The sequence below is a fragment of the Somniosus microcephalus genome, chromosome 6 (assembly GCF_052327205.1).
Source record: "Somniosus microcephalus isolate GS21.2 chromosome 6, FLI_Smic_1.0, whole genome shotgun sequence".
Taxonomy (NCBI): Eukaryota; Metazoa; Chordata; class Chondrichthyes; order Squaliformes; family Somniosidae; genus Somniosus; species Somniosus microcephalus.
In genome coordinates this window covers 176,258,750-176,283,947 of record NC_140992.1, presented here as the reverse complement: position 1 = coordinate 176,283,947, position 25,198 = coordinate 176,258,750, and the positions used below count along the sequence as shown (strand labels likewise).

Genomic DNA, 25,198 nt, shown 5'->3' with positions numbered 1-25,198 from the left:
AGTCAAATTTTATTTGGAGCTCAATAATGAGATACTCAACTAAGGTAAATGCAATAATATTTGCAAACAGTGGGCAAATATCACGTGATCAAATGTCACATGATCAAATCTCCAGGAAAACATCAAACCCAAGTTGGCAATCCTAGTGTTGGAAGCAGATTCAATATTAACTTTCAAAAGGGAATTGGATAAATACTTGAAAAGGAAACATTTGTCGGGCTAATGGATAGCTCTTTCAAAGAGCCAGTACAGGCACGATGGACTGAATGGCCTCCTTCTGCTGTGTGAGAAGGTTTGGCGGAGGGGAGCAGATTTGTGTGTTTACGTTTCTCTTCAATCTTCAGTTAGTATTTCGGGAGTGTCGGTATATTCAGGCTTTTTTTTGGAAGTGAATACTGGCGATGCTGAAGTACAAGTTCTGATAAAGGCTCTCCATCTGAATCAGTAACCTGTTCCCTCTCTCAAACAGAAACAGGAAATGCCGAAAATATACAGCAGGTCAGTCAGCATCTGTCCCGAGGTTAGGGTTTTGGGCAGAACCCTTCGACAGATGCTGAGTGACCTGCTGTGTATTTACTGGGGTGGGGGGGGGAGGTTTCAGATTTGCGGCACTCTAAGTGACTCGGGTGCCATTCCTGGTCTCATGCCGAGTTAGGCGATCCCAGCTTTAGCAGGTGGGAAGTGTAATGATGGATCAGTATAAAAATTTTGAAGTATTTCCTTAACATCGGAGAGTGCTGCATCAATGTTGAAGTTTAAGCAACTGGTTGGCTGCAGACTGGACAAGGCAGGCAGTCTGCAAGATGAAGATCATAATGCATCAGTGGTGCAATTTAGTCCGGAGCTAACCAGTCACTTAAACAGGTCAGGCAGTCTGCACGATCTTAAGCTAGCGGAACCTACTGAATGCTCCTGTATGGCAAGTTGTTTTAAACCTTAATAAATCAGACCTTGCTGTGTGCAAATTGGCTGCTGCGTTTTGTACATTAACAACAGTGACTGCACTTCAAAAGTACTTCATTGGCTGTAAAGCGCTTTGGGATGTCCTGAGGTCGTGAAAGGTGCAATTATAAATGCAAGTTGTTTCTTTCATTCTACATCCAATCCACTGCGATTAGTGGAACTGCAAACAGTCAGCTCCTCATTCTACTCCCAATTTCACAACACTAGCAGGAGTCAATGCCTTCAGGAGAGGAGAGTGGAGTGATTTGGAGAGAAACATCTGTGCCACAGAATAAGGTAAAAAACACACCAACATGGGTTCTGGGTAATTCTGCGCAGGAAATAGGGAAGAGAGGAAAGGGGAAATCTCCCCAACACAGCTCGTGTACCCCAACTCAGTTGTGGCACTGATGAAGACCTGTGAGCAAAAGGTCTGGTTGGCCTCTCATCCAGCAAAGGACTCGTGGCCCAGAGTGACCTTGGGCTAAGCGGGAAAGAATGGGATAGAAAGAGAATGAACTTGCTGCACTCAAACCTACCATGCGAGTAACGTTTTTCATTCTATAAATAGCTTCATAGTGAACCTTCACGGTGTAGTTAACTGGAAAGTAATCCTTCTGTAAATAAAACACAACCAACCATTAATCCCACATACAGGCCACTCAGTTTCATTTTCCAACTCTTTTCAATATGCCACTGCTCTTACACCAACCCCGAGATCTTTCACCTGAGTGCAACCTCCATCCTCAAGCTAGGCACCTGAGCAGGAAAGGAAGCTCCTCAAGCTGCTTTACACCAACATCCCTTTATGATCAGCCAGTGTGGAACATGCTTGTTCTGGGCAAGCGTGCTCGGAGTGCATTTCCTCATCACAGATTGTGGGAATTCCCTCTGACCACATGGGAACCTATCCCCAAGGCTCATCCCAAAACTGTGGAATATCAAAAACCCAGTCTACATCAGCGTGAAACGCGTCTTCTGATGTGCAGTAAACGAGCAGGGAGAGAGGAAGGCTCCTGAACTTCAAGCCTCGCAGTGGGAAGTGCAAATGCTGGAGAGTGAGCTCCTCCCACTTTCAACACTGGCCCAGTGCCACTATCAAATGTCAGATTGGGTACAGTACAGGCAAACTATCTCCTTCACTCTAGCCCCAACATGTTAGATTGGGTAAGGATGAAGTGACCGTACTACCCCGCTGGAAAATGCACTTGTCCGGATGTTGGGAGTTACATAGGATATACGGCACAGAAACAGGCCATTCGGCTCAACCAGTCCATGCCGGCGTTTATGCTCCAATCGAGCCTCCTCCCATCTTTCCTCGTCTAACTCTATCAGCGTAACCCTCTATTCCCTTCTCCCTCATATGCTTATCCAGCCGCCCTTAAATGCATCTATACTACTCGCTTCAACCACTCCCTGCAGTAGCGAGTTCCACATTCTCACCACTCTGGGTAAAGAAGTTTCTTCTGAATTCACTATTGGATTTCTTGGTGACTATCTTATATTGATGGCCTCTAGTTATGCTCTTCCCCACAAGTGGAAACATTCTCTCTGTATCCACTCTATCAAAACCTCTCAATTTTAAAGACCTCTATTAGGTCACCCCTCAGCCTTCTTTTTTCAAGTGAAAAGAGACCCAGCCTGTTCATCCTTTCCTGATATGTATACCCTCATATTTCTGGTATCATCCTTGTAAATCTTCTCTGCACTCTCTCCAGTGCCTCTATATCCTTTTTATAAAATGCCAACCAGAATTGTACGCAGTACTGTAAGTGTGGTCTAACCAAGGTTCGATACAGGTTTAGCATAACTTCCCTACTTTTCAATTCTATCCCATTAGAAATAAACCCAAGTACCTGGTTTGCTCTTTTTATGGGCTTGTTAACCTGTGTCACTACTTTTAGTGATTTGTGTATTTGTACTCCAAGATCCCTTTGCTCTTCTACCCCACCTAGACTTGCACCCTCCAAGTGATAAGTGACCTCCCTATTCTTCCGACCTAAATGTAATATCTCACATTTATCTGTGTTGAATTTCATTTGCCAACTGTATGCCCATTCTGCAAGTTTATTAGTGTCTTCCTGTAATTTGTTGCAATCCTCTTCAGTATTGACTATTCCCCCCAATTTGGTGTCATCCGCAAATTTAGAAATTGTGTTTTTGATTCCAAAGTCTTCAGGGCCAAGATTGGCTATCGTGTTCAAATAGCCTAACGACATCATGTAAAATGGCCACTCGAGTAGGTACATGAGGGATGCTGGCAACCATAGAACTGTACCCCAGCAGGAGACTGCGTCTTCAGGTGAGGAGGGCCAATAGGTAGATGGGGAAAAAGGAGCTGAAATTCAATCAAAGGCCAGCGATATAGACCATTTCTCCAGCAGGAGAATTACTGGACTAAAATGTCTATGGGAGCCCCAGCAGTTTGCGTGGGAGTCTGTGCAAAGTCCCACTTACCATATACCTGACCCGCTGTCTGTACTGCAGGTTATTGTGTAGCTCCTCCATATGGACACACATAGAGTCCACAGTGACAAGTACTCCGAGAAGACTTAAATCTGCAAGGAAAGAGGCGAGACACTTTGAGAAATCGCAGTAACTGCGCGGAAACCGAGTTCAAATACTGGTAATCAAACACAGCCCATTGTTGTAACCCAATCAAATGAAACCAGCACAATCTGCTCTAACCCAACTGAACCCAGCACACGCTGCTCAAACCCAAGCAACTGAACCAACACACTCTGCTCAAACCCAACTGAACCCAGCACACACTGCTCAAACCCAACTGAACCCAGCACACTCTGCTCAAACCCAACTGAACCCAGCACACTCTGCTCAAACCCAACTGAACCCAGCACACTCTGCTCAAACCCAATTTTAAACAGCACACTCTGCTCAAACCCAACTGAACTCAGTACACTCTGCTCTAACCCAACGGAACCCAGCACACTCTGCTCTAACCCAACTGAACCCAGCACACACTGCTCTAACCCAACTGAACCCAGCACATTCTGCTGAAACCCAACTGAACCAAGCACACTCTTCTCAAACCCAACTGAACACAGCACACTCTGCTCAAACCCGACTGAACCCAGCACACTCTGCTCAAACCCCCATCAACTGAACCCAGCACACTCTGCTCTAACCCAACTGAACCCAGCACACTCTGCTCAAACCCAACTGAACCCAGCACACTCTGCTCTAACCCAACTGAACCCAGCACACTCTGCTCTAACCCAACCGAACCCAGCACACTCTTCTCTAACCCAACTGAACCCAGCACACTCTGCTCTAACCCAACTGAACCCAGCACACTCTGCTGAAACCCAGCTTAACCCAGCACACTCTGCGCTAAACCAACGGAACCCAGCAGACTCTGCTCAAACCCGATCGACTGATCCCGGCACACTCTGCTCAAACCCAACTGAATCCAGCACACTCTGCTCAAACCCGACTGAACCCAGCACACTCTGCTCCAACCCGACTGAACCCAGCACACTCTGCTCTAACCCAATTGAACCCAGCACACTCTTCCCTAACCCAACTGAACCCAGCACACGCTGCTCAAACCCGATTGACTGAACCCAGCACACTGTGCTCTAACCCAACTGAACCCAGCACACTCTGCTCAAACCCAACTGAACCCAGCACACACTGCTCTAACCCAACTGAACCCAGCACACTCTGCTCAAACCCAACTGAACCCAGCACAGTCCTCAAACCCAACTGAACTCAGCACACACTGCTCAAACCCAACTGAACCCAGCACACTCTGCTCAAACCCAACCGAACCCAGCACACTCTGCTCAAACCCAACTGAACCCAGCACACTCTGCTCAAACCCAACTGAACCCAGCACACACTGCTCTAACCCAACTGAACCCAGCACACTCCGCTCAAACCCCCATCAACTGAACCCAGCACACTCTGCTCAAACCCCCATCAACTGAACCCAGCACACACTGCTCCAACCCAACTGAACCCAGCACACTCTGCTCAAACCCAACTGAACCCAGCACACTCTGCTCAAACCCAACTGAACCCAGCACACTCTGCTCAAACCCAACTGAACCCAGCACACACTGCTCTAACCCAACTGAACCCAGCACACTCCGCTCAAACCCCCATCAACTGAACCCAGCACACTCTGCTCTAACCCAACTGAACCCAGCACACTCTGCTCTAACCCAACTGAACCCAGCACACTCTGCTCAAACCCAACTGAACCCAGCACACTCCGCTCAAACCCCCATCAACTTAACCCAGCATACTCTGCTCAAACCCAACTGAACCCAGCACACTCTGCTCAAAACCTCATCCACTGACCCCAGCACACTCTGCTCTACCCCAACTGAACCCAGTACACTCTGCTCAAACCCCCATCAACTGAACCCAGCAGACTCTGCTCTAACCCAACTGAACCCAGCACACTCTGCTCAAACCCAACTGAACCCAGCACACTCTGCTCAAACCCGACTGAACCCAGCACACTCTGCTGAAACCCCCATCAACTGAACCCAGCACACACTGCTCCAACCCAACTGAACCCAGCACACTCTGCTCAAACCCAACCGCACCCAGCACACTCTGCTCAAACCCAACTGAACCCAGCACACTCTGCTTAAACCCAACTGAACCCAGCACACTCTGCTCTAACCCAACTGAACCCAGCACACTCCGCTCAAACCCCCATCAACTGAACCCAGCACACTCTGCTCTAACCCAACCGAACCCAGCACACTCTGCTCTAACCCAACTGAACCCAGCGCACTCTGCTCTAACCCAACTGAACCCAGCTCACTCTGCTCAAACCCAACTGAACCCAGCACACTCCGCTCAAACCCGCATCAACTGAACCCAGCATACTCTGCTCAATCCAAACTGAACCCAGCACACTCCGCTCAAACCCCCATCAACTGAACCCAGCACACTCTGCTCTAACCCAACTGAACCCAGTACACTCTGCTCAAACCCCCATCAACTGAACCCAGCAGACTGCTCTAACCCAACTGAACCCAGCACACTCTGCTCTAACCCAACTGAACCCAGCACACTCTGCTCAAACCCAACTGAACCCAGCACACACTGCTCTAACCCAACCGAACCCAGCACACTGTTCTAACCCAACCGAAACCAGCACACTCTGCTCTAACCCGGCTGAACCCAGCACACTCTGCGCTAACCCAACTGAGCCCAGCACACTCTGATCTAACCCAACTGAACCCAGCACACACTGCTGAAACCCAACTGAACCCAGCACACTGCTCAAACCCTCATCAACGGAACCCGGCACACACTGCTCAAACCCAACTGAACCGAGCACACTCTGCTCTAACCTAACTGAACCCAGCACACTCTGCTCAAACGCAACTGAACCCAGCACAGTCCTCCTACCCAACTGAACTCAGCACACACTGCTCAAACCCAACTGAACCCAGCACACACTGCTCAAACCCAACTGAACCCAGCACACACAGCTCAAACCCAACTAAACCCAGCACACTCTGCTCAAACCCGACTGAACCCAGCACACTCTGCTCAAACCCGACTGAACCCAGCACACTCTGCTGAAACCCCCATCAACTGAACCCAGCACACACTGCTCCAACCCAACTGAACCCAGCACACTCTGCTCAAACCCAACCGCACCCAGCACACTCTGCTCAAACCCAACTGAACCCAGCACACTCTGCTCAAACCCAACTGAACCCAGCACACTCTGCTCTAACCCAACTGAACCCAGCACACTCCGCTCAAACCCCCATCAACTGAACCCAGCACACTCTGCTCTAACCCAACCGAACCCAGCACACTCTGCTCTAACCCAACTGAACCCAGCGCACTCTGCTCTAACCCAACTGAACCCAGCTCACTCTGCTCAAACCCAACTGAACCCAGCACACTCCGCTCAAACCCCCATCAACTGAACCCAGCATACTCTGCTCAAACCAAACTGAACCCAGCACACTCCGCTCAAACCCCCATCAACTGAACCCAGCACACTCTGCTCTAACCCAACTGAACCCAGTAAACTCTGCTCAAACCCCCATCAACTGAACCCAGCAGACTCTGCTCTAACCCAACTGAACCCAGCACACTCTGCTCTAACCCAACTGAACCCAGCACACTCTGCTCAAACCCAACTGAACCCAGCACACACTGCTCTAACCCAACCGAACCCAGCACACTGTTCTAACCCAACCGAAACCAGCACACTCTGCTCTAACCCGGCTGAACCCAGCACACACTGCGCTAACCCAACTGAGCCCAGCACACTCTGATCTAACCCAACTGAACCCAGCACACACTGCTGAAACCCAACTGAACCCAGCACACTGCTCAAACCCTCATCAACGGAAACCGGCACACACTGCTCAAACCCAACTGAACCTAGCACACTCTGCTCTAACCTAACTGAACCCAGCACACTCTGCTCAAACGCAACTGAACCCAGCACAGTCCTCCTACCCAACTGAACTCAGCACACACTGCTCAAACCCAACTGAACCCAGCACACACTGCTCAAACCCAACTGAACCCAGCACACACAGCTCAAACCCAACTAAACCCAGCACACTCTGCTCAAACCCGACTGAACCCAGCACACTCTGCTCAAACCCGACTGAACCCAGCACACTCTGCTCAAACCCGACTGAATCCAGCACACTCTGCTCTAACCCAATTGAACCCAGCACACTCTTCCCTAACCCAACTGAACCAAGCACACTCTGCTCAAACCCAACTGAATCCAGCACACACAGCTCAAACCCAACTGAACCCAGCACACACTGCTCAAACCCAACTGAACCCAGCACACACTGCTCAAACCCAACTGAACCCAGCACACACTGCTCATACCCAACTGAATCCAGCACACACAGCTGAAACCCAACTGAACCCAGCACACTCTGCTCAAAGCCAACTGAACCCAGCACACTCTGCTCTAACCCGACTGAACACAGCACACTCTGCTCTAACCCGACTGAAGCCAGCACACTCTGCTCTAACCCGACTGAACCCAGCACACTCTGCTCAAACCCGACTCAACCCAGCACACTCTGCTCAAACCTCCATCAACTGAACCCAGCACACACTGCTCTAACCCAACCAAACCCAGCACACTCTGCTCTAACCCAACCGAACCCAGCACACACTGCTCTAACCCAACTGAACCCAGCACACACTGCTCAAACCCAACTGAAACCAGCACACTCTGCTCAAACCCCCATCAACTGAACCCAGCACACTCTGCACTAACCCAACTGAACCCAGTACACTCTGCTCAAACCCCCATCAACTGAACCCAGCACACACTGCTCTAGCCCAACCGAACCCAGCACACACTGCTCTAACCCAACTGAACCCAGCACACTCTGCTCTAACTGAACTGAACCCAGCACACTCGGCTCTAACCCAACTGAACCCAGCACACTCTGCTCAAACCCAACTGAACCCAGCACACTCTGCTCAAACCCCTGTCAACTGAACCCAGCACACTCTGCTCTAACCCAACTGAACCCAGCACACTCTGCTCAAACCCAGCTGAACCCAGCACACTCTGCGCTAAACCAACTGAACCCAGCAGACTGTGCTCAAACCCGATCGACTGAACCCGGCACACTCTTCTCAAACCCAACTGAACCAAGCACACACTGCTCAACCCTGGCTGAACCCAGCACACTCTGCTCAAACACAACTGAACGCAGCATACTCTGCTCAAACCCAACTGAACCAGCACACTCTGCTCTAACCCAACGGCACCCAGCACATTCTGCTCTAACGCAACTGAACCCAGCACACTCTACTCAAACCTCCATCAACTGAACCCAGCACACACTGCTCTAACCCAATTGAACCCAGCACACTCTGCTCAAACCCAACTGAACCCAGCCCACACTGCTCTAACCCAACTGAACACAGCCCACTCTGCTGTAACCGAACTGAATCCAGCACACTCTGCTCAAACCCAACTAAACCCAGCACACTCTCTTCAAACCCCCATCAACTAAACACAGCACACTCTGCTCTAACCCAACTGATCCCAGCACACTCTGCTCAAAAACCATCAACTGAACCCAGCACACTCTGCTCAAACCGAATTAAACCCAGCACACCCTGCTCAAACCCAACTGAACCCAGCATACTCTGCTCAAACCCAACTGAACCCAGCACACTCTGCTGTAACCCAACTGAACCCAGCACACTCTGCTCAAACACAACTGAACCCAGCACACTCTGCTGTAAACCAACTGAACCCAGCACTCTCTGCTGTAACCCAACTGAACCCAGCACACTCTGCTCAAACACAACTGAACCCAGCACACAGCTCAAACCCAACTAAACCCAGCACACTCTGTTCAAACCCGACTGAACCCAGCACACTCTGCTCTAACCCGACTGAATCCAGCACACTCTGCTCAAACCTGACTGAACCCAGCACACTCTGCTGAAACACAACTGAAAGCAGCACACTCTGCTCAAACCTCCATCAACTGAACCCAGCACACACTGCTCTAACCCAACTGAATCCAGCACACTCTGCTCAAACCCGATTGACTGAACCCAGCACACTCTGCTCTAACCCAACTGAACCCAGCACACTCTGCTCAAACCCAACTGAACCCAGCACACACTGCTCAAACCCAACTGAACCCAGCACACTAGGCTCAAACCCGATCAACTGAACCCAGCACACTCTGCTCAAACCCAACTGAACCCAGCACAGTCCTCAAACCCAACTGAACCCAGCACACACTGCTCAAACCCAACTGAACCCAGCACACAGCTCAAACCCAACTAAACCCAGCAGACTCTGCACAAACCCAACTTAATCCCGCACACACAGCTCAAAGCCAACTGAACCCAGCACACACTGCTCAAACCCAAATAAACCCAGTACACACTACTCAAACCCAACTGAATCCAGCACACACAGCTCAAACCCAACTAAACCCAGCACAATCTGCTCAAACCCGACTGAACCCAGCACACACTGCTCTAACCCAACTGAACCCAGCACACTCCGCTCAAACCCCCATCAACTGAAACCAGCATACTCTGCTCAAACCCAACTGAACCCAGCACACTCTGCTCAAAACCTCATCCACTGACCCCAGCACACTCTGCTCTAACCCAACTGAACCCAGTACACTCTGCTCAAACCCCCATCAACTGAACCCAGCAGACTCTGCTCTAACCCAACTGAACCCAGCACACTCTGCTCAAACCCAACTGAACCCAGCACACTCTGCTCAAACCTGACTGAACCCAGCACACTCTGCTCAAACCCCCATCAACTGAACCCAGCACACACTGCTCCAAACCAACTGAACCCAGCAAACTCTGCTCAAACCCAACCGCACCCAGCACTCTCTGCTCAAACCCAACTGAACCCAGCACACTCTGCTCAAACCCAACTGAACCCAGCACACTCTGCTCTAACCCAACTGAACCCAGCACACTCCGCTCAAACCCCCATCAACTGAACCCAGCACACTCTGCTCTAACCCAACTGAACCCAGCACACTCTGCTCTAACCCAACTGAACCCAGCGCACTCTGCTCTAACCCAACTGAACCCAGCTCACTCTGCTCAAACCCAACTGAACCCAGCACACTCCGCTCAAACCCCCATCAACTGAACCCAGCATACTCTGCTCAAACCAAACTGAACCCAGCACACTCCGCTCAAACCCCCATCAACTGAACCCAGCACACTCTGCTCTAACCCAACTGAACCCAGTACACTCTGCTCAAACCCCCATCAACTGAACCCAGCAGACTCTGCTCTAACCCAACTGAACCCAGCACACTCTGCTCTAACCCAACTGAACCCAGCACACTCTGCTCAAACCCAACTGAACCCAGCACACACTGCTCTAACCCAACCGAACCCAGCACACTGTTCTAACCCAACCGAAACCAGCACACTCTGCTCTAACCCGGCTGAACCCAGCACACTCTGCGCTAACCCAACTGAGCTCAGCACACTCTGATCTAACCCAACTGAACCCAGCACACACTGCTGAAACCCAACTGAACCCAGCACACTGCTCAAACCCTCATCAACGGAACCCGGCACACACTGCTCAAACCCAACTGAACCTAGCACACTCTGCTCTAACCTAACTGAACCCAGCACACTCTGCTCAAACGCAACTGAACCCAGCACAGTCCTCCTACCCAACTGAACTCAGCACACACTGCTCAAACCCAACTGAACCCAGCACACACTGCTCAAACCCAACTGAACCCAGCACACACAGCTCAAACCCAACTAAACCCAGCACACTCTGCTCAAACCCGACTGAACCCAGCACACTCTGCTCAAACCCGACTGAACCCAGCACACTCTGCTCAAACCCGACTGAATCCAGCACACTCTGCTCTAACCCAATTGAACCCAGCACACTCTTCCCTAACCCAACTGAACCAAGCACACTCTGCTCAAACCCAACTGAATCCAGCACACACAGCTCAAACCCAACTGAACCCAGCACACACTGCTCAAACCCAACTGAACCCAGCACACACTGCTCAAACGCAACTGAACCCAGCACACACTGCTCATACCCAACTGAATCCAGCACACACAGCTCAAACCCAACTGAACCCAGCACACTCTGCTCAAAGCCAACTGAACCCAGCACACTCTGCTCTAACCCGACTGAACCCAGCACACTCTGCTCAAACCCGACTCAACCCAGCACACTCTGTTCAAACCTCCATCAACTGAACCCAGCACACACTGCTCTAACCCAACCGAACCCAGCACACACTGCTCTAACCCAACTGAACCCAGCACACTCTGCTCAAACCCAACTAAAACCAGCACACGCTGCTCAAACCCCCATCAACTGAACCCAGCACACTCTGCACTAACCCAACTGTACCCAATACACTCTGCTCAAACCCCCATTAACTGATACCCAGCACACACTGCTCTAACCCAACCGAACCCAGCACACTCTGTTCTAACCCAACCGAACCCAGCACACTCTGCTCTAACCCGACTGAGCCCAGCACACTCTGCTCTAACCCGACTGAACCCAGCGCACTCTGCTCTAACCCGACTGAACCCAGCACACTCTGCTCAAACCCGACTGAACCCAGCACACTCTGCTGAAACCCGACTCAACCCAGCACACTCTGCTCAAACCTCCATCAACTGAACCCAGCACACACTGCTCTAACCCAACCGAACCCAGCACACTCTGCTCTAACCCAACCGAACCCAGCACACACTGCTCTAACCCAACTGAACCCAGCACACTCTGCTCAAACCCAACTGAAACCAGCACACTCTGCTCAAACCCCTATCAACTGAACCCAGCACACTCTGCACTAGCCCAACTGAACCCAGTACACTCTGCTCAAACCCCCATCAACTGAGCCCAGCACACACTGCTCTAACCCAACCGAACCCAGCACACTCTGTTCTAACCCAACCGAACCCAGCACACACTGTTCTAACCCAACTGAACCCAGCACACTCTGCTCTTACTGAACTGAACCCAGCACACTCCGCTCTAACCCAACTGAACCCAGCACACTCTGCTCAAACCCAACTGAACCCAGCACACTCTGCTCAAACCCCCATCAACTGAACCCAGCACACTCTGCTCTAACCCAACTGAACCCAGCACACTCTGCTCAAACCCAGCTGAACCCAGCACACTCTGCGCTAAACCAACTGAACCCAGCAGACTCTGCTCAAACCCGATCGACTGAACCCGGCACACTCTTCTCAAACCCAACTGAACCAAGCACACACTGCTCAACCCTGGCTGAACCCAGCACACTCTGCTCAAACACAACTGAACGCAGCATACTCTGCTCAAACCCAACTGAACCCAGCACACTCTGCTCTAACCCAACGGAACCCAGCACATTCTGCTCTAACGCAACTGATCCCAGCACACTCTGCTCAAAAACCATCAACTGAACCCAGCACACTCTGCTCAAACCCAATTAAACCCAGCACACACTGCTCAAACCCAACTGAACCCAGCATACTCTGCTCAAACCCAACTGAACCCAGCACACTCTGCTGTAAACCAACTGAACCCAGCACACTCTGCTGTAATCCACCTGAACCCAGCACACTCTGCTCAAACACAACTGAACCCAGCACACTCTGCTGTAAACCAACTGAACCCAGCACACTCTGCTGTAACCCAACTGAACCCAGCACACTCTGCTCAAACACAACTGAACCCAGCACACAGCTCAAACCCAACTAAACCCAGCACACTCTGCTCAAACCCAACTGAATCCAGCACACACAGCTCAAACCCAACTGAACCCAGCACACTCTGTTCAAACCCGACTGAACCCAGCACACTCTGCTCTAACCCGACTGAACCCAGCACACTCTGCTCAAACCTGACTGAACCCAGCACACTCTGCTGAAACACAACTGAAAGCAGCACACTCTGCTCAAACCTCCATCAACTGAACCCAGCACACACTGCTCTAACCCAACTGAATCCAGCACACTCTGCTCAACCCTGATTGACTGAACCCAGCACACTCTGCTCTAACCCAACTGAACCCAGCACACTCTGCTCAAACCCAACTGAACCCAGCACACACTGCTCAAACCCAACTGAACCCAGCACACTAGGCTCAAACCCGATCAACTGAACCCAGCACACTCTGCTGTAACCCAACTGAACACAGCACAGTCCTCAAACCCAACTGAACCCAGCACACACTGCTCAAACCCAACTGAACCCAGCACACAGCTCAAACCCAACTAAACCCAGCAGACTCTGCACAAACCCAACTTAATCCCGCACACACAGCTCAAACCCAACTGAACCCAGCACACTCTGCTCAAAGCCAACTGAACCCAGCACACACTGCTCAAACCCAAATAAACCCAGCACACGCTACTCAAACCCAACTGAATCCAGCACACACAGCTCAAACCCAACTAAACCCAGCACAATCTGCTCAAACCCGACTGAACCCAGCACACTCTGCTCTAACCCAATTGAACCCAGCACACTCTGCTCAAACCCAACTGAACCCAGCCCACTCTGCTCTAACCCAACTGAACACAGCCCACTCTGCTGTAACCGAACTGAATCCAGCACACTCTGCTCAAACCCAACTAAACCCAGCACACACTCTTCAAACCCCCATCAACTGAACACAGCACACTCTGCTCTAACCCAACTGATCCCAGCAGACTCTGCTCAAACCCAATTAAACCCAGCACACACTGCTCAAACCCAACTGAACCCAGCATACTCTGCTCAAACCCAACTGAACCCAGCACACTCTGCTGTAAACCAACTGAACCCAGCACACTCTGCTGTAACCCAACTGAACCCAGCACACTCTGCTCAAACCCAACTGAACCCAGCTCACTCTGCTGTAAACCAACTGAACCCAGCACACTCTGCTGTAACCCAACTGAACCCAGCACACTCTGCTCAAACACAACTGAACCAGCACACAGCTCAAACCCAACTAAACCCAGCACACTCTGATCTCACCTAACTAAACCCAGCACAGTCCTCAAACCGAACTGAACCCAGCACACACTGCTCAGACCCAACTGAACCCAGCACACACTGCTCAAACCCAACTGAACCCAGCACACTCTGCTCTAACCCAACTGAACCCAGCACACTCTACTCAAACCCAACTGAACCAAGCACACTGCTCTATCCCAACCGAACCCAGCACACTCTGCTCTAACTCAACTGAACCCAACACACACTGCTCTAACCCAACTGAACCCAGCACACTCTGCTCTAACCCAACTGAACCCAGCACGCTCTGCTCTAACCCAACTGAACCCAACACACACTGCTCTAACCCAACTGAACCCAGCACACTCTGCTCTAACCCAACTGAACCCAGCACGCTCTGCTCTAACCCAACTGAACCCAGCAGACTCTGCTCTAACCCAACTGAATCCAGCCCACTCTGCTGTAACCCAACTGAACCCAGCACACTCCGCTCAAACCCCCATCAACTGAACCCAGCACACTCTGCTCTAACCCAACTGAACCCAGCACACTCTGCTCTAACCCAACTGAACCCAGCACACTCTGCTCAAACCCCCATCAACTGAACCCAGCACACACTGCTCCAACCCAACTGAACCCAGCACACTCTGCTCAAACCCAACCGCACCCAGCACACTCTGCTCAAACCCAACTGAACCCAGCACACTCTGCTCAAACCCAACTGAACCCAGCACACTCTGCTCTAACCCAACTGAACCCAGCACACTCCACTCAAACCCCCATCAACTGAACCCAGCACACTCTGCTCTAACCCAACTGAACCCAGCACACTCTGCTCTAACCCAACTGAACCCAGCGCACTCTGCTCTAACCCAACTGAACCCAGCTCACTCTGCTCAAACCCAACTGAACCCAGCACACTCCGCTCAAACCTCCATCAACTGAACCCAGCATACTCTGCTCAAACCAAACTGAACCCAGCACACTCCGCTCAAACCCCCATCAACTGAACCCAGCACACTCTGCTCTAACCCAACTGAACGCAGTACACTCTGCTCAAACCCCCATCAACTGAACCCAGCAGACTCTGCTCTAACCCAACTGAACCCAGCACACTCTGCTCTAACCCAACTGAACCCAGCACACTCTGCTCAAACCCAACTGAACCCAGCACACACTGCTCTAACCCAACCGAACCCAGCACACTGTTCTAACCCAACCGAAACCAGCACACTCTGCTCTAACCCGGCTGAACCCAGCACACTCTGCGCTAACCCAACTGAGCTCAGCACACTCTGATCTAACCCAACTGAACCCAGCACACACTGCTGAAACCCAACTGAACCCAGCACGCTGCTCAAACCCTCATCAACGGAACCCGGCACACACTGCTCAAACCCAACTGAACCTAGCACACTCTGCTCTAACCTAACTGAACCCAGCACACTCTGCTCAAACGCAACTGAACCCAGCACAGTCCTCCTACCCAACTGAACTCAGCACACACTGCTCAAACCCAACTGAACCCAGCACACACTGCTCAAACCCAACTGAACCCAGCACACACAGCTCAAACCCAACTAAACCCAGCACACTCTGCTCAAACCCGACTGAACCCAGCACACTCTGCTCAAACCCGACTGAACCCAGCACACTCTGCTCAAACCCGACTGAATCCAGCACACTCTGCTCTAACCCAATTGAACCCAGCACACTCTTCCCTAACCCAACTGAACCAAGCACACTCTGCTCAAACCCAACTGAATCCAGCACACACAGCTCAAACCCAACTGAACCCAGCACACACTGCTCAAACCCAACTGAACCCAGCACACACTGCTCAAACGCAACTGAACCCAGCACACACTGCTCATACCCAACTGAATCCAGCACACACAGCTCAAACCCAACTGAACCCAGCACACTCTGCTCAAAGCCAACTGAACCCAGCACACTCTGCTCTAACCCGACTGAACCCAGCACACTCTGCTCAAACCCGACTCAACCCAGCACACTCTGTTCAAACCTCCATCAACTGAACCCAGCACACACTGCTCTAACCCAACCGAACCCAGCACACACTGCTCTAACCCAACTGAACCCAGCACACTCTGCTCAAACCCAACTGAAACCAGCACACGCTGCTCAAACCCCCATCAACTGAACCCAGCACACTCTGCACTAACCCAACTGAACCCAATACACTCTGCTCAAACCCCCATTAACTGATACCCAGCACACACTGCTCTAACCCAACCGAACCCAGCACACTCTGTTCTAACCCAACCGAACCCAGCACACTCTGCTCTAACCCGACTGAGCCCAGCACACTCTGCTCTAACCCGACTGAACCCAGCACACTCTGCTCTAACCCGACTGAACCCAGCACACTCTGCTCAAACCCGACTGAACCCAGCACACTCTGCTGAAACCCGACTCAACCCAGCACACTCTGCTCAAACCTCCATCAACTGAACCCAGCACACACTGCTCTAACCCAACCGAACCCAGCACACTCTGCTCTAACCCAACCGAACCCAGCACACACTGCTCTAACCCAACTGAACCCAGCACACTCTGCTCAAACCCAACTGAAACCAGCACACTCTGCTCAAACCCCTATCAACTGAACCCAGCACACTCTGCACTAGCCCAACTGAACCCAGTACACTCTGCTCAAACCCCCATCAACTGAGCCCAGCACACACTGCTCTAACCCAACCGAACCCAGCACACTCTGTTCTAACCCAACCGAACCCAGCACACACTGTTCTAACCCAACTGAACCCAGCACACTCTGCTCTTACTGAACTGAACCCAGCACACTCCGCTCTAACCCAACTGAACCCAGCACACTCTGCTCAAACCCAACTGAACCCAGCACACTCTGCTCAAACCCCCATCAACTGAACCCAGCACACTCTGCTCTAACCCAACTGAACCCAGCACACTCTGCTCAAACCCAGCTGAACCCAGCACACTCTGCGCTAAACCAACTGAACCCAGCAGACTCTGCTCAAACCCGATCGACTGAACCCGGCACACTCTTCTCAAACCCAACTGAACCAAGCACACACTGCTCAACCCTGGCTGAACCCAGCACACTCTGCTCAAACACAACTGAACGCAGCATACTCTGCTCAAACCCAACTGAACCCAGCACACTCTGCTCTAACCCAACGGAACCCAGCACATTCTGCTCTAACGCAACTGATCCCAGCACACTCTGCTCAAAAACCATCAACTGAACCCAGCACACTCTGCTCAAACCCAATTAAACCCAGCACACACTGCTCAAACCCAACTGAACCCAGCATACTCTGCTCAAACCCAACTGAACCCAGCACACTCTGCTGTAAACCAACTGAACCCAGCACACTCTGCTGTAATCCACCTGAACCCAGCACACTCTGCTCAAACACAACTGAACCCAGCACACTCTGCTGTAAACCAACTGAACCCAGCACACTCTGCTGTAACCCAACTGAACCCAGCACACTCTGCTCAAACACAACTGAACCCAGCACACAGCTCAAACCCAACTAAACCCAGCACACTCTGCTCAAACCCAACTGAATCCAGCACACACAGCTCAAACCCAACTGAACCCAGCACACTCTGTTCAAACCCGACTGAACCCAGCACACTCTGCTCTAACCCGACTGAACCCAGCACACTCTGCTCAAACCTGACTGAACCCAGCACACTCTGCTGAAACACAACTGAAAGCAGCACACTCTGCTCAAACCTCCATCAACTGAACCCAGCACACACTGCTCTAACCCAACTGAATCCAGCACACTCTGCTCAACCCTGATTGACTGAACCCAGCACACTCTGCTCTAACCCAACTGAACCCAGCACACTCTGCTCAAACCCAACTGAACCCAGCACACACTGCTCAAACCCAACTGAACCCAGCACACTAGGCTCAAACCCGATCAACTGAACCCAGCACACTCTGCTGTAACCCAACTGAACACAGCACAGTCCTCAAACCCAACTGAACCCAGCACACACTGCTCAAACCCAACTGAACCCAGCACACAGCTCAAACCCAACTAAACCCAGCAGACTCTGCACAAACCCAACTTAATCCCGCACACACAGCTCAAACCCAACTGAACCCAGCACACTCTGCTCAAAGCCAACTGAACCCAGCACACACTGCTCAAACCCAAATAAACCCAGCACACGCTACTCAAACCCAACTGAATCCAGCACACACAGCTCAAACCCAACTAAACCCAGCACAATCTGCTCAAACCCGACTGAACCCAGCACACTCTGCTCTAACCCAATTGAACCCAGCACACTCTGCTCAAACCCAACTGAACCCAGCCCACTCTGCTCTAACCCAACTGAACACAGCCCACTCTGCTGTAACCGAACTGAATCCAGCACACTCTGCTCAAACCCAACTAAACCCAGCACACTCTCTTCAAACCCCCATCAACTGAACACAGCACACTCTGCTCTAACCCAACTGATCCCAGCACACTCTGCTCAAACCCAATTAAACCCAGCACACACTGCTCAAACCCAACTGAACCCAGCATACTCTGCTCAAACCCAACTGAACCCAGCACACTCTGCTGTAAACCAACTGAACCGAGCACACTCTGCTGTAACCCAACTGAACCCAGCACACTCTGCTCAAACCCAACTGAACCCAGCACACTCTGCTGTAAACCAACTGAACCCAGCACACTCTGCTCAAACACAACTGAACCCAGCACACAGCTCAAACCCAACTAAACCCAGCACACTCTGATCTCACCTAACTAAACCCAGCACAGTCCTCAAACCGAACTGAACCCAGCACACACTGCTCAGACCCAACTGAACCCAGCACACACTGCTCAAACCCAACTGAACCCAGCACACTCTGCTCTAACCCAACTGAACCCAGCACACTCTACTCAAACCCAACTGAACCCAGCACACTGCTCTATCCCAACCGAACCCAGCACACTCTGCTCTAACTCAACTGAACCCAGCACACTCTACTCAAACCCAACTAAACCCAGCACACTCTGCTCAAACCCAACTGAACCCAGCACACTCTGCTCAAACCCAACTGAACCCAGCACACTCTGCTCTAACCCAACTGAACCCAGCACACTCCGCTCAAACCCCCATCAACTGAACCCAGCACACTCTGCTCTAACCCAACTGAACCCAGCACACTCTGCTCTAACCCAACTGAACCCAGCACACTCTGCTCAAACCCCCATCAACTGAACCCAGCACACACTGCTCCAACCCAACTGAACCCAGCACACTCTGCTCAAACCCAACCGCACCCAGCACACTCTGCTCAAACCCAACTGAACCCAGCACACTCTGCTCAAACCCAACTGAACCCAGCACACTCTGCTCTAACCCAACTGAACCCAGCACACTCCACTCAAACCCCCATCAACTGAACCCAGCACACTCTGCTCTAACCCAACTGAACCCAGCACACTCTGCTCTAACCCAACTGAACCCAGCGCACTCTGCTCTAACCCAACTGAACCCAGCTCACTCTGCTCAAACCCAACTGAACCCAGCACACTCCGCTCAAACCTCCATCAACTGAACCCAGCATACTCTGCTCAAACCAAACTGAACCCAGCACACTCCGCTCAAACCCCCATCAACTGAACCCAGCACACTCTGCTCTAACCCAACTGAACGCAGTACACTCTGCTCAAACCCCCATCAACTGAACCCAGCAGACTCTGCTCTAACCCAACTGAACCCAGCACACTCTGCTCTAACCCAACTGAACCCAGCACACTCTGCTCAAACCCAACTGAACCCAGCACACACTGCTCTAACCCAACCGAACCCAGCACACTGTTCTAACCCAACCGAAACCAGCACACTCTGCTCTAACCCGGCTGAACCCAGCACACTCTGCGCTAACCCAACTGAGCTCAGCACACTCTGATCTAACCCAACTGAACCCAGCACACACTGCTGAAACCCAACTGAACCCAGCACGCTGCTCAAACCCTCATCAACGGAACCCGGCACACACTGCTCAAACCCAACTGAACCTAGCACACTCTGCTCTAACCTAACTGAACCCAGCACACTCTGCTCAAACGCAACTGAACCCAGCACAGTCCTCCTACCCAACTGAACTCAGCACACACTGCTCAAACCCAACTGAACCCAGCACACACTGCTCAAACCCAACTGAACCCAGCACACACAGCTCAAACCCAACTAAACCCAGCACACTCTGCTCAAACCCGACTGAACCCAGCACACTCTGCTCAAACCCGACTGAACCCAGCACACTCTGCTCAAACCCGACTGAATCCAGCACACTCTGCTCTAACCCAATTGAACCCAGCACACTCTTCCCTAACCCAACTGAACCAAGCACACTCTGCTCAAACCCAACTGAATCCAGCACACACAGCTCAAACCCAACTGAACCCAGCACACACTGCTCAAACCCAACTGAACCCAGCACACACTGCTCAAACGCAACTGAACCCAGCACACACTGCTCATACCCAACTGAATCCAGCACACACAGCTCAAACCCAACTGAACCCAGCACACTCTGCTCAAAGCCAACTGAACCCAGCACACTCTGCTCTAACCCGACTGAACCCAGCACACTCTGCTCAAACCCGACTCAACCCAGCACACTCTGTTCAAACCTCCATCAACTGAACCCAGCACACACTGCTCTAACCCAACCGAACCCAGCACACACTGCTCTAACCCAACTGAACCCAGCACACTCTGCTCAAACCCAAGTGAAACCAGCACACGCTGCTCAAACCCCTATCAACTGAACCCAGCACACTCTGCACTAACCCAACTGAACCCAATACACTCTGCTCAAACCCCCATTAACTGATACCCAGCACACACTGCTCTAACCCAACCGAACCCAGCACACTCTGTTCTAACCCAACCGAACCCAGCACACTCTGCTCTAACCCGACTGAGCCCAGCACACTCTGCTCTAACCCGACTGAACCCAGCACACTCTGCTCTAACCCGACTGAACCCAGCACACTCTGCTCAAACCCGACTGAACCCAGCACACTCTGCTGAAACCCGACTCAACCCAGCACACTCTGCTCAAACCTCCATCAACTGAACCCAGCACACACTGCTCTAACCCAACCGAACCCAGCACACTCTGCTCTAACCCAACCGAACCCAGCACACACTGCTCTAACCCAACTGAACCCAGCACACTCTGCTCAAACCCAACTGAAACCAGCACACTCTGCTCAAACCCCTATCAACTGAACCCAGCACACTCTGCACTAGCCCAACTGAACCCAGTACACTCTGCTCAAACCCCCATCAACTGAGCCCAGCACACACTGCTCTAACCCAACCGAACCCAGCACACTCTGTTCTAACCCAACCGAACCCAGCACACACTGTTCTAACCCAACTGAACCCAGCACACTCTGCTCTTACTGAACTGAACCCAGCACACTCCGCTCTAACCCAACTGAACCCAGCACACTCTGCTCAAACCCAACTGAACCCAGCACACTCTGCTCAAACCCCCATCAACTGAACCCAGCACACTCTGCTCTAACCCAACTGAACCCAGCACACTCTGCTCAAACCCAGCTGAACCCAGCACACTCTGCGCTAAACCAACTGAACCCAGCAGACTCTGCTCAAACCCGATCGACTGAACCCGGCACACTCTTCTCAAACCCAACTGAACCAAGCACACACTGCTCAACCCTGGCTGAACCCAGCACACTCTGCTCAAACACAACTGAACGCAGCATACTCTGCTCAAACCCAACTGAACCCAGCACACTCTGCTCTAACCCAACGGAACCCAGCACATTCTGCTCTAACGCAACTGATCCCAGCACACTCTGCTCAAAAACCATCAACTGAACCCAGCACACTCTGCTCAAACCCAATTAAACCCAGCACACACTGCTCAAACCCAACTGAACCCAGCATACTCTGCTCAAACCCAACTGAACCCAGCACACTCTGCTGTAAACCAACTGAACCCAGCACACTCTGCTGTAATCCACCTGAACCCAGCACACTCTGCTCAAACACAACTGAACCCAGCACACTCTGCTGTAAACCAACTGAACCCAGCACACTCTGCTGTAACCCAACTGAACCCAGCACACTCTGCTCAAACACAACTGAACCCAGCACACAGCTCAAACCCAACTAAACCCAGCACACTCTGCTCAAACCCAACTGAATCCAGCACACACAGCTCAAACCCAACTGAACCCAGCACACTCTGTTCAAACCCGACTGAACCCAGCACACTCTGCTCTAACCCGACTGAACCCAGCACACTCTGCTCAAACCTGACTGAACCCAGCACACTCTGCTGAAACACAACTGAAAGCAGCACACTCTGCTCAAACCTCCATCAACTGAACCCAGCACACACTGCTCTAACCCAACTGAATCCAGCACACTCTGCTCAACCCTGATTGACTGAACCCAGCACACTCTGCTCTAACCCAACTGAACCCAGCACACTCTGCTCAAACCCAACTGAACCCAGCACACACTGCTCAAACCCAACTGAACCCAGCACACTAGGCTCAAACCCGATCAACTGAACCCAGCACACTCTGCTGTAACCCAACTGAACACAGCACAGTCCTCAAACCCAACTGAACCCAGCACACACTGCTCAAACCCAACTGAACCCAGCACACAGCTCAAACCCAACTAAACCCAGCAGACTGCACAAACCCAACTTAATCCCGCACACACAGCTCAAACCCAACTGAACCCAGCACACTCTGCTCAAAGCCAACTGAACCCAGCACACACTGCTCAAACCCAAATAAACCCAGCACACGCTACTCAAACCCAACTGAATCCAGCACACACAGCTCAAACCCAACTAAACCCAGCACAATCTGCTCAAACCCGACTGAACCCAGCACACTCTGCTCTAACCCAATTGAACCCAGCACACTCTGCTCAAACCCAACTGAACCCAGCCCACTCTGCTCTAACCCAACTGAACACAGCCCACTCTGCTGTAACCGAACTGAATCCAGCACACTCTGCTCAAACCCAACTAAACCCAGCACACTCTCTTCAAACCCCCATCAACAGAACACAGCACACTCTGCTCTAACCCAACTGATCCCAGCACACTCTGCTCAAACCCAATTAAACCCAGCACACACTGCTCAAACCCAACTGAACCCAGCATACTCTGCTCAAACCCAACTGAACCCAGCACACTCTGCTGTAAACCAACTGAACCGAGCACACTCTGCTGTAACCCAACTGAACCCAGCACACTCTGCTCAAACCCAACTGAACCCAGCACACTCTGCTGTAAACCAACTGAACCCAGCACACTCTGCTGTAACCCAACTGAACCCAGCACACTCTGCTCAAACACAACTGAACCCAGCACACAGCTCAAACCCAACTAAACCCAGCACACTCTGATCTCACCTAACTAAACCCAGCACAGTCCTCAAACCGAACTGAACCCAGCACACACTGCTCAGACCCAACTGAACCCAGCACACACTGCTCAAACCCAACTGAACCCAGCACACTCTGCTCTAACCCAACTGAACCCAGCACACTCTACTCAAACCCAACTGAACCCAGCACACTGCTCTATCCCAACCGAACCCAGCACACTCTGCTCTAACTCAACTGAACCCAGCACACTCTACTCAAACCCAACTGAACCCAACACACACTGCTCTAACCCAACTGAACCCAGCACACTCTGCTCTAACCCAACTGAACCCAGCACGCTCTGCTCGAACCCAACTGAACCCAGCAGACTCTGCTCTAACCCAACTGAATCCAGCCCACTCTGCTGTAACCCAACTGAATCCAGCACACTCTGCTCAAACCCAACTAAACCCAGCACACTCTGCTCAAACCCAACTGAACCCAGCACACTCTGCTCAAACCCAACTGAACCCAGCACACTCTGCTCTAACCCAACTGAACCCAGCACACTCCGCTCAAACCCCCATCAACTGAACCCAGCACACTCTGCTCTAACCCAACTGAACCCAGCACACTCTGCTCTAACCCAACTGAACCCAGCACACTCTGCTCAAACCCCCATCAACTGAACCCAGCACACACTGCTCCAACCCAACTGAACCCAGCACACTCTGCTCAAACCCAACCGCACCCAGCACACTCTGCTCAAACCCAACTGAACCCAGCACACTCTGCTCAAACCCAACTGAACCCAGCACACTCTGCTCTAACCCAACTGAACCCAGCACACTCCACTCAAACCCCCATCAACTGAACCCAGCACACTCTGCTCTAACCCAACTGAACCCAGCACACTCTGCTCTAACCCAACTGAACCCAGCGCACTCTGCTCTAACACAACTGAACCCAGCTCACTCTGCTCAAACCCAACTGAACCCAGCACACTCCGCTCAAACCTCCATCAACTGAACCCAGCATACTCTGCTCAAACCAAACTGAACCCAGCACACTCCGCTCAAACCCCCATCAACTGAACCCAGCACACTCTGCTCTAACCCAACTGAACGCAGTACACTCTGCTCAAACCCCCATCAACTGAACCCAGCAGACTCTGCTCTAACCCAACTGAACCCAGCACACTCTGCTCTAACCCAACTGAACCCAGCACACTCTGCTCAAACCCAACTGAACCCAGCACACACTGCTCTAACCCAACCGAACCCAGCACACTGTTCTAACCCAACCGAAACCAGCACACTCTGCTCTAACCCGGCTGAACCCAGCACACTCTGCGCTAACCCAACTGAGCTC

The 25,198-nt window shown here is 51.8% G+C and overlaps 1 protein-coding gene across 3 annotated transcripts in view; it reads right to left on the bottom strand.

Annotated features, from left to right (window-relative positions):
• Nucleotides 1-25,198, bottom strand: part of il34 (interleukin 34) — a 490,136-nt gene that overhangs the window by 325,084 nt on the left and 139,854 nt on the right. For all 3 annotated transcript variants that reach the window (XM_085990974.1, XM_085990976.1, XM_085990975.1), the window contains exons 3-4: nucleotides 3,400-3,500; nucleotides 1,482-1,559 (exon numbers count right to left, since the gene is read on the bottom strand). In XM_085990974.1, coding sequence (XP_085847100.1) covers nucleotides 1,482-1,559; nucleotides 3,400-3,500 — 179 coding nt within the window. The remainder of the gene's footprint in view (nucleotides 1-1,481; nucleotides 1,560-3,399; nucleotides 3,501-25,198) is intronic.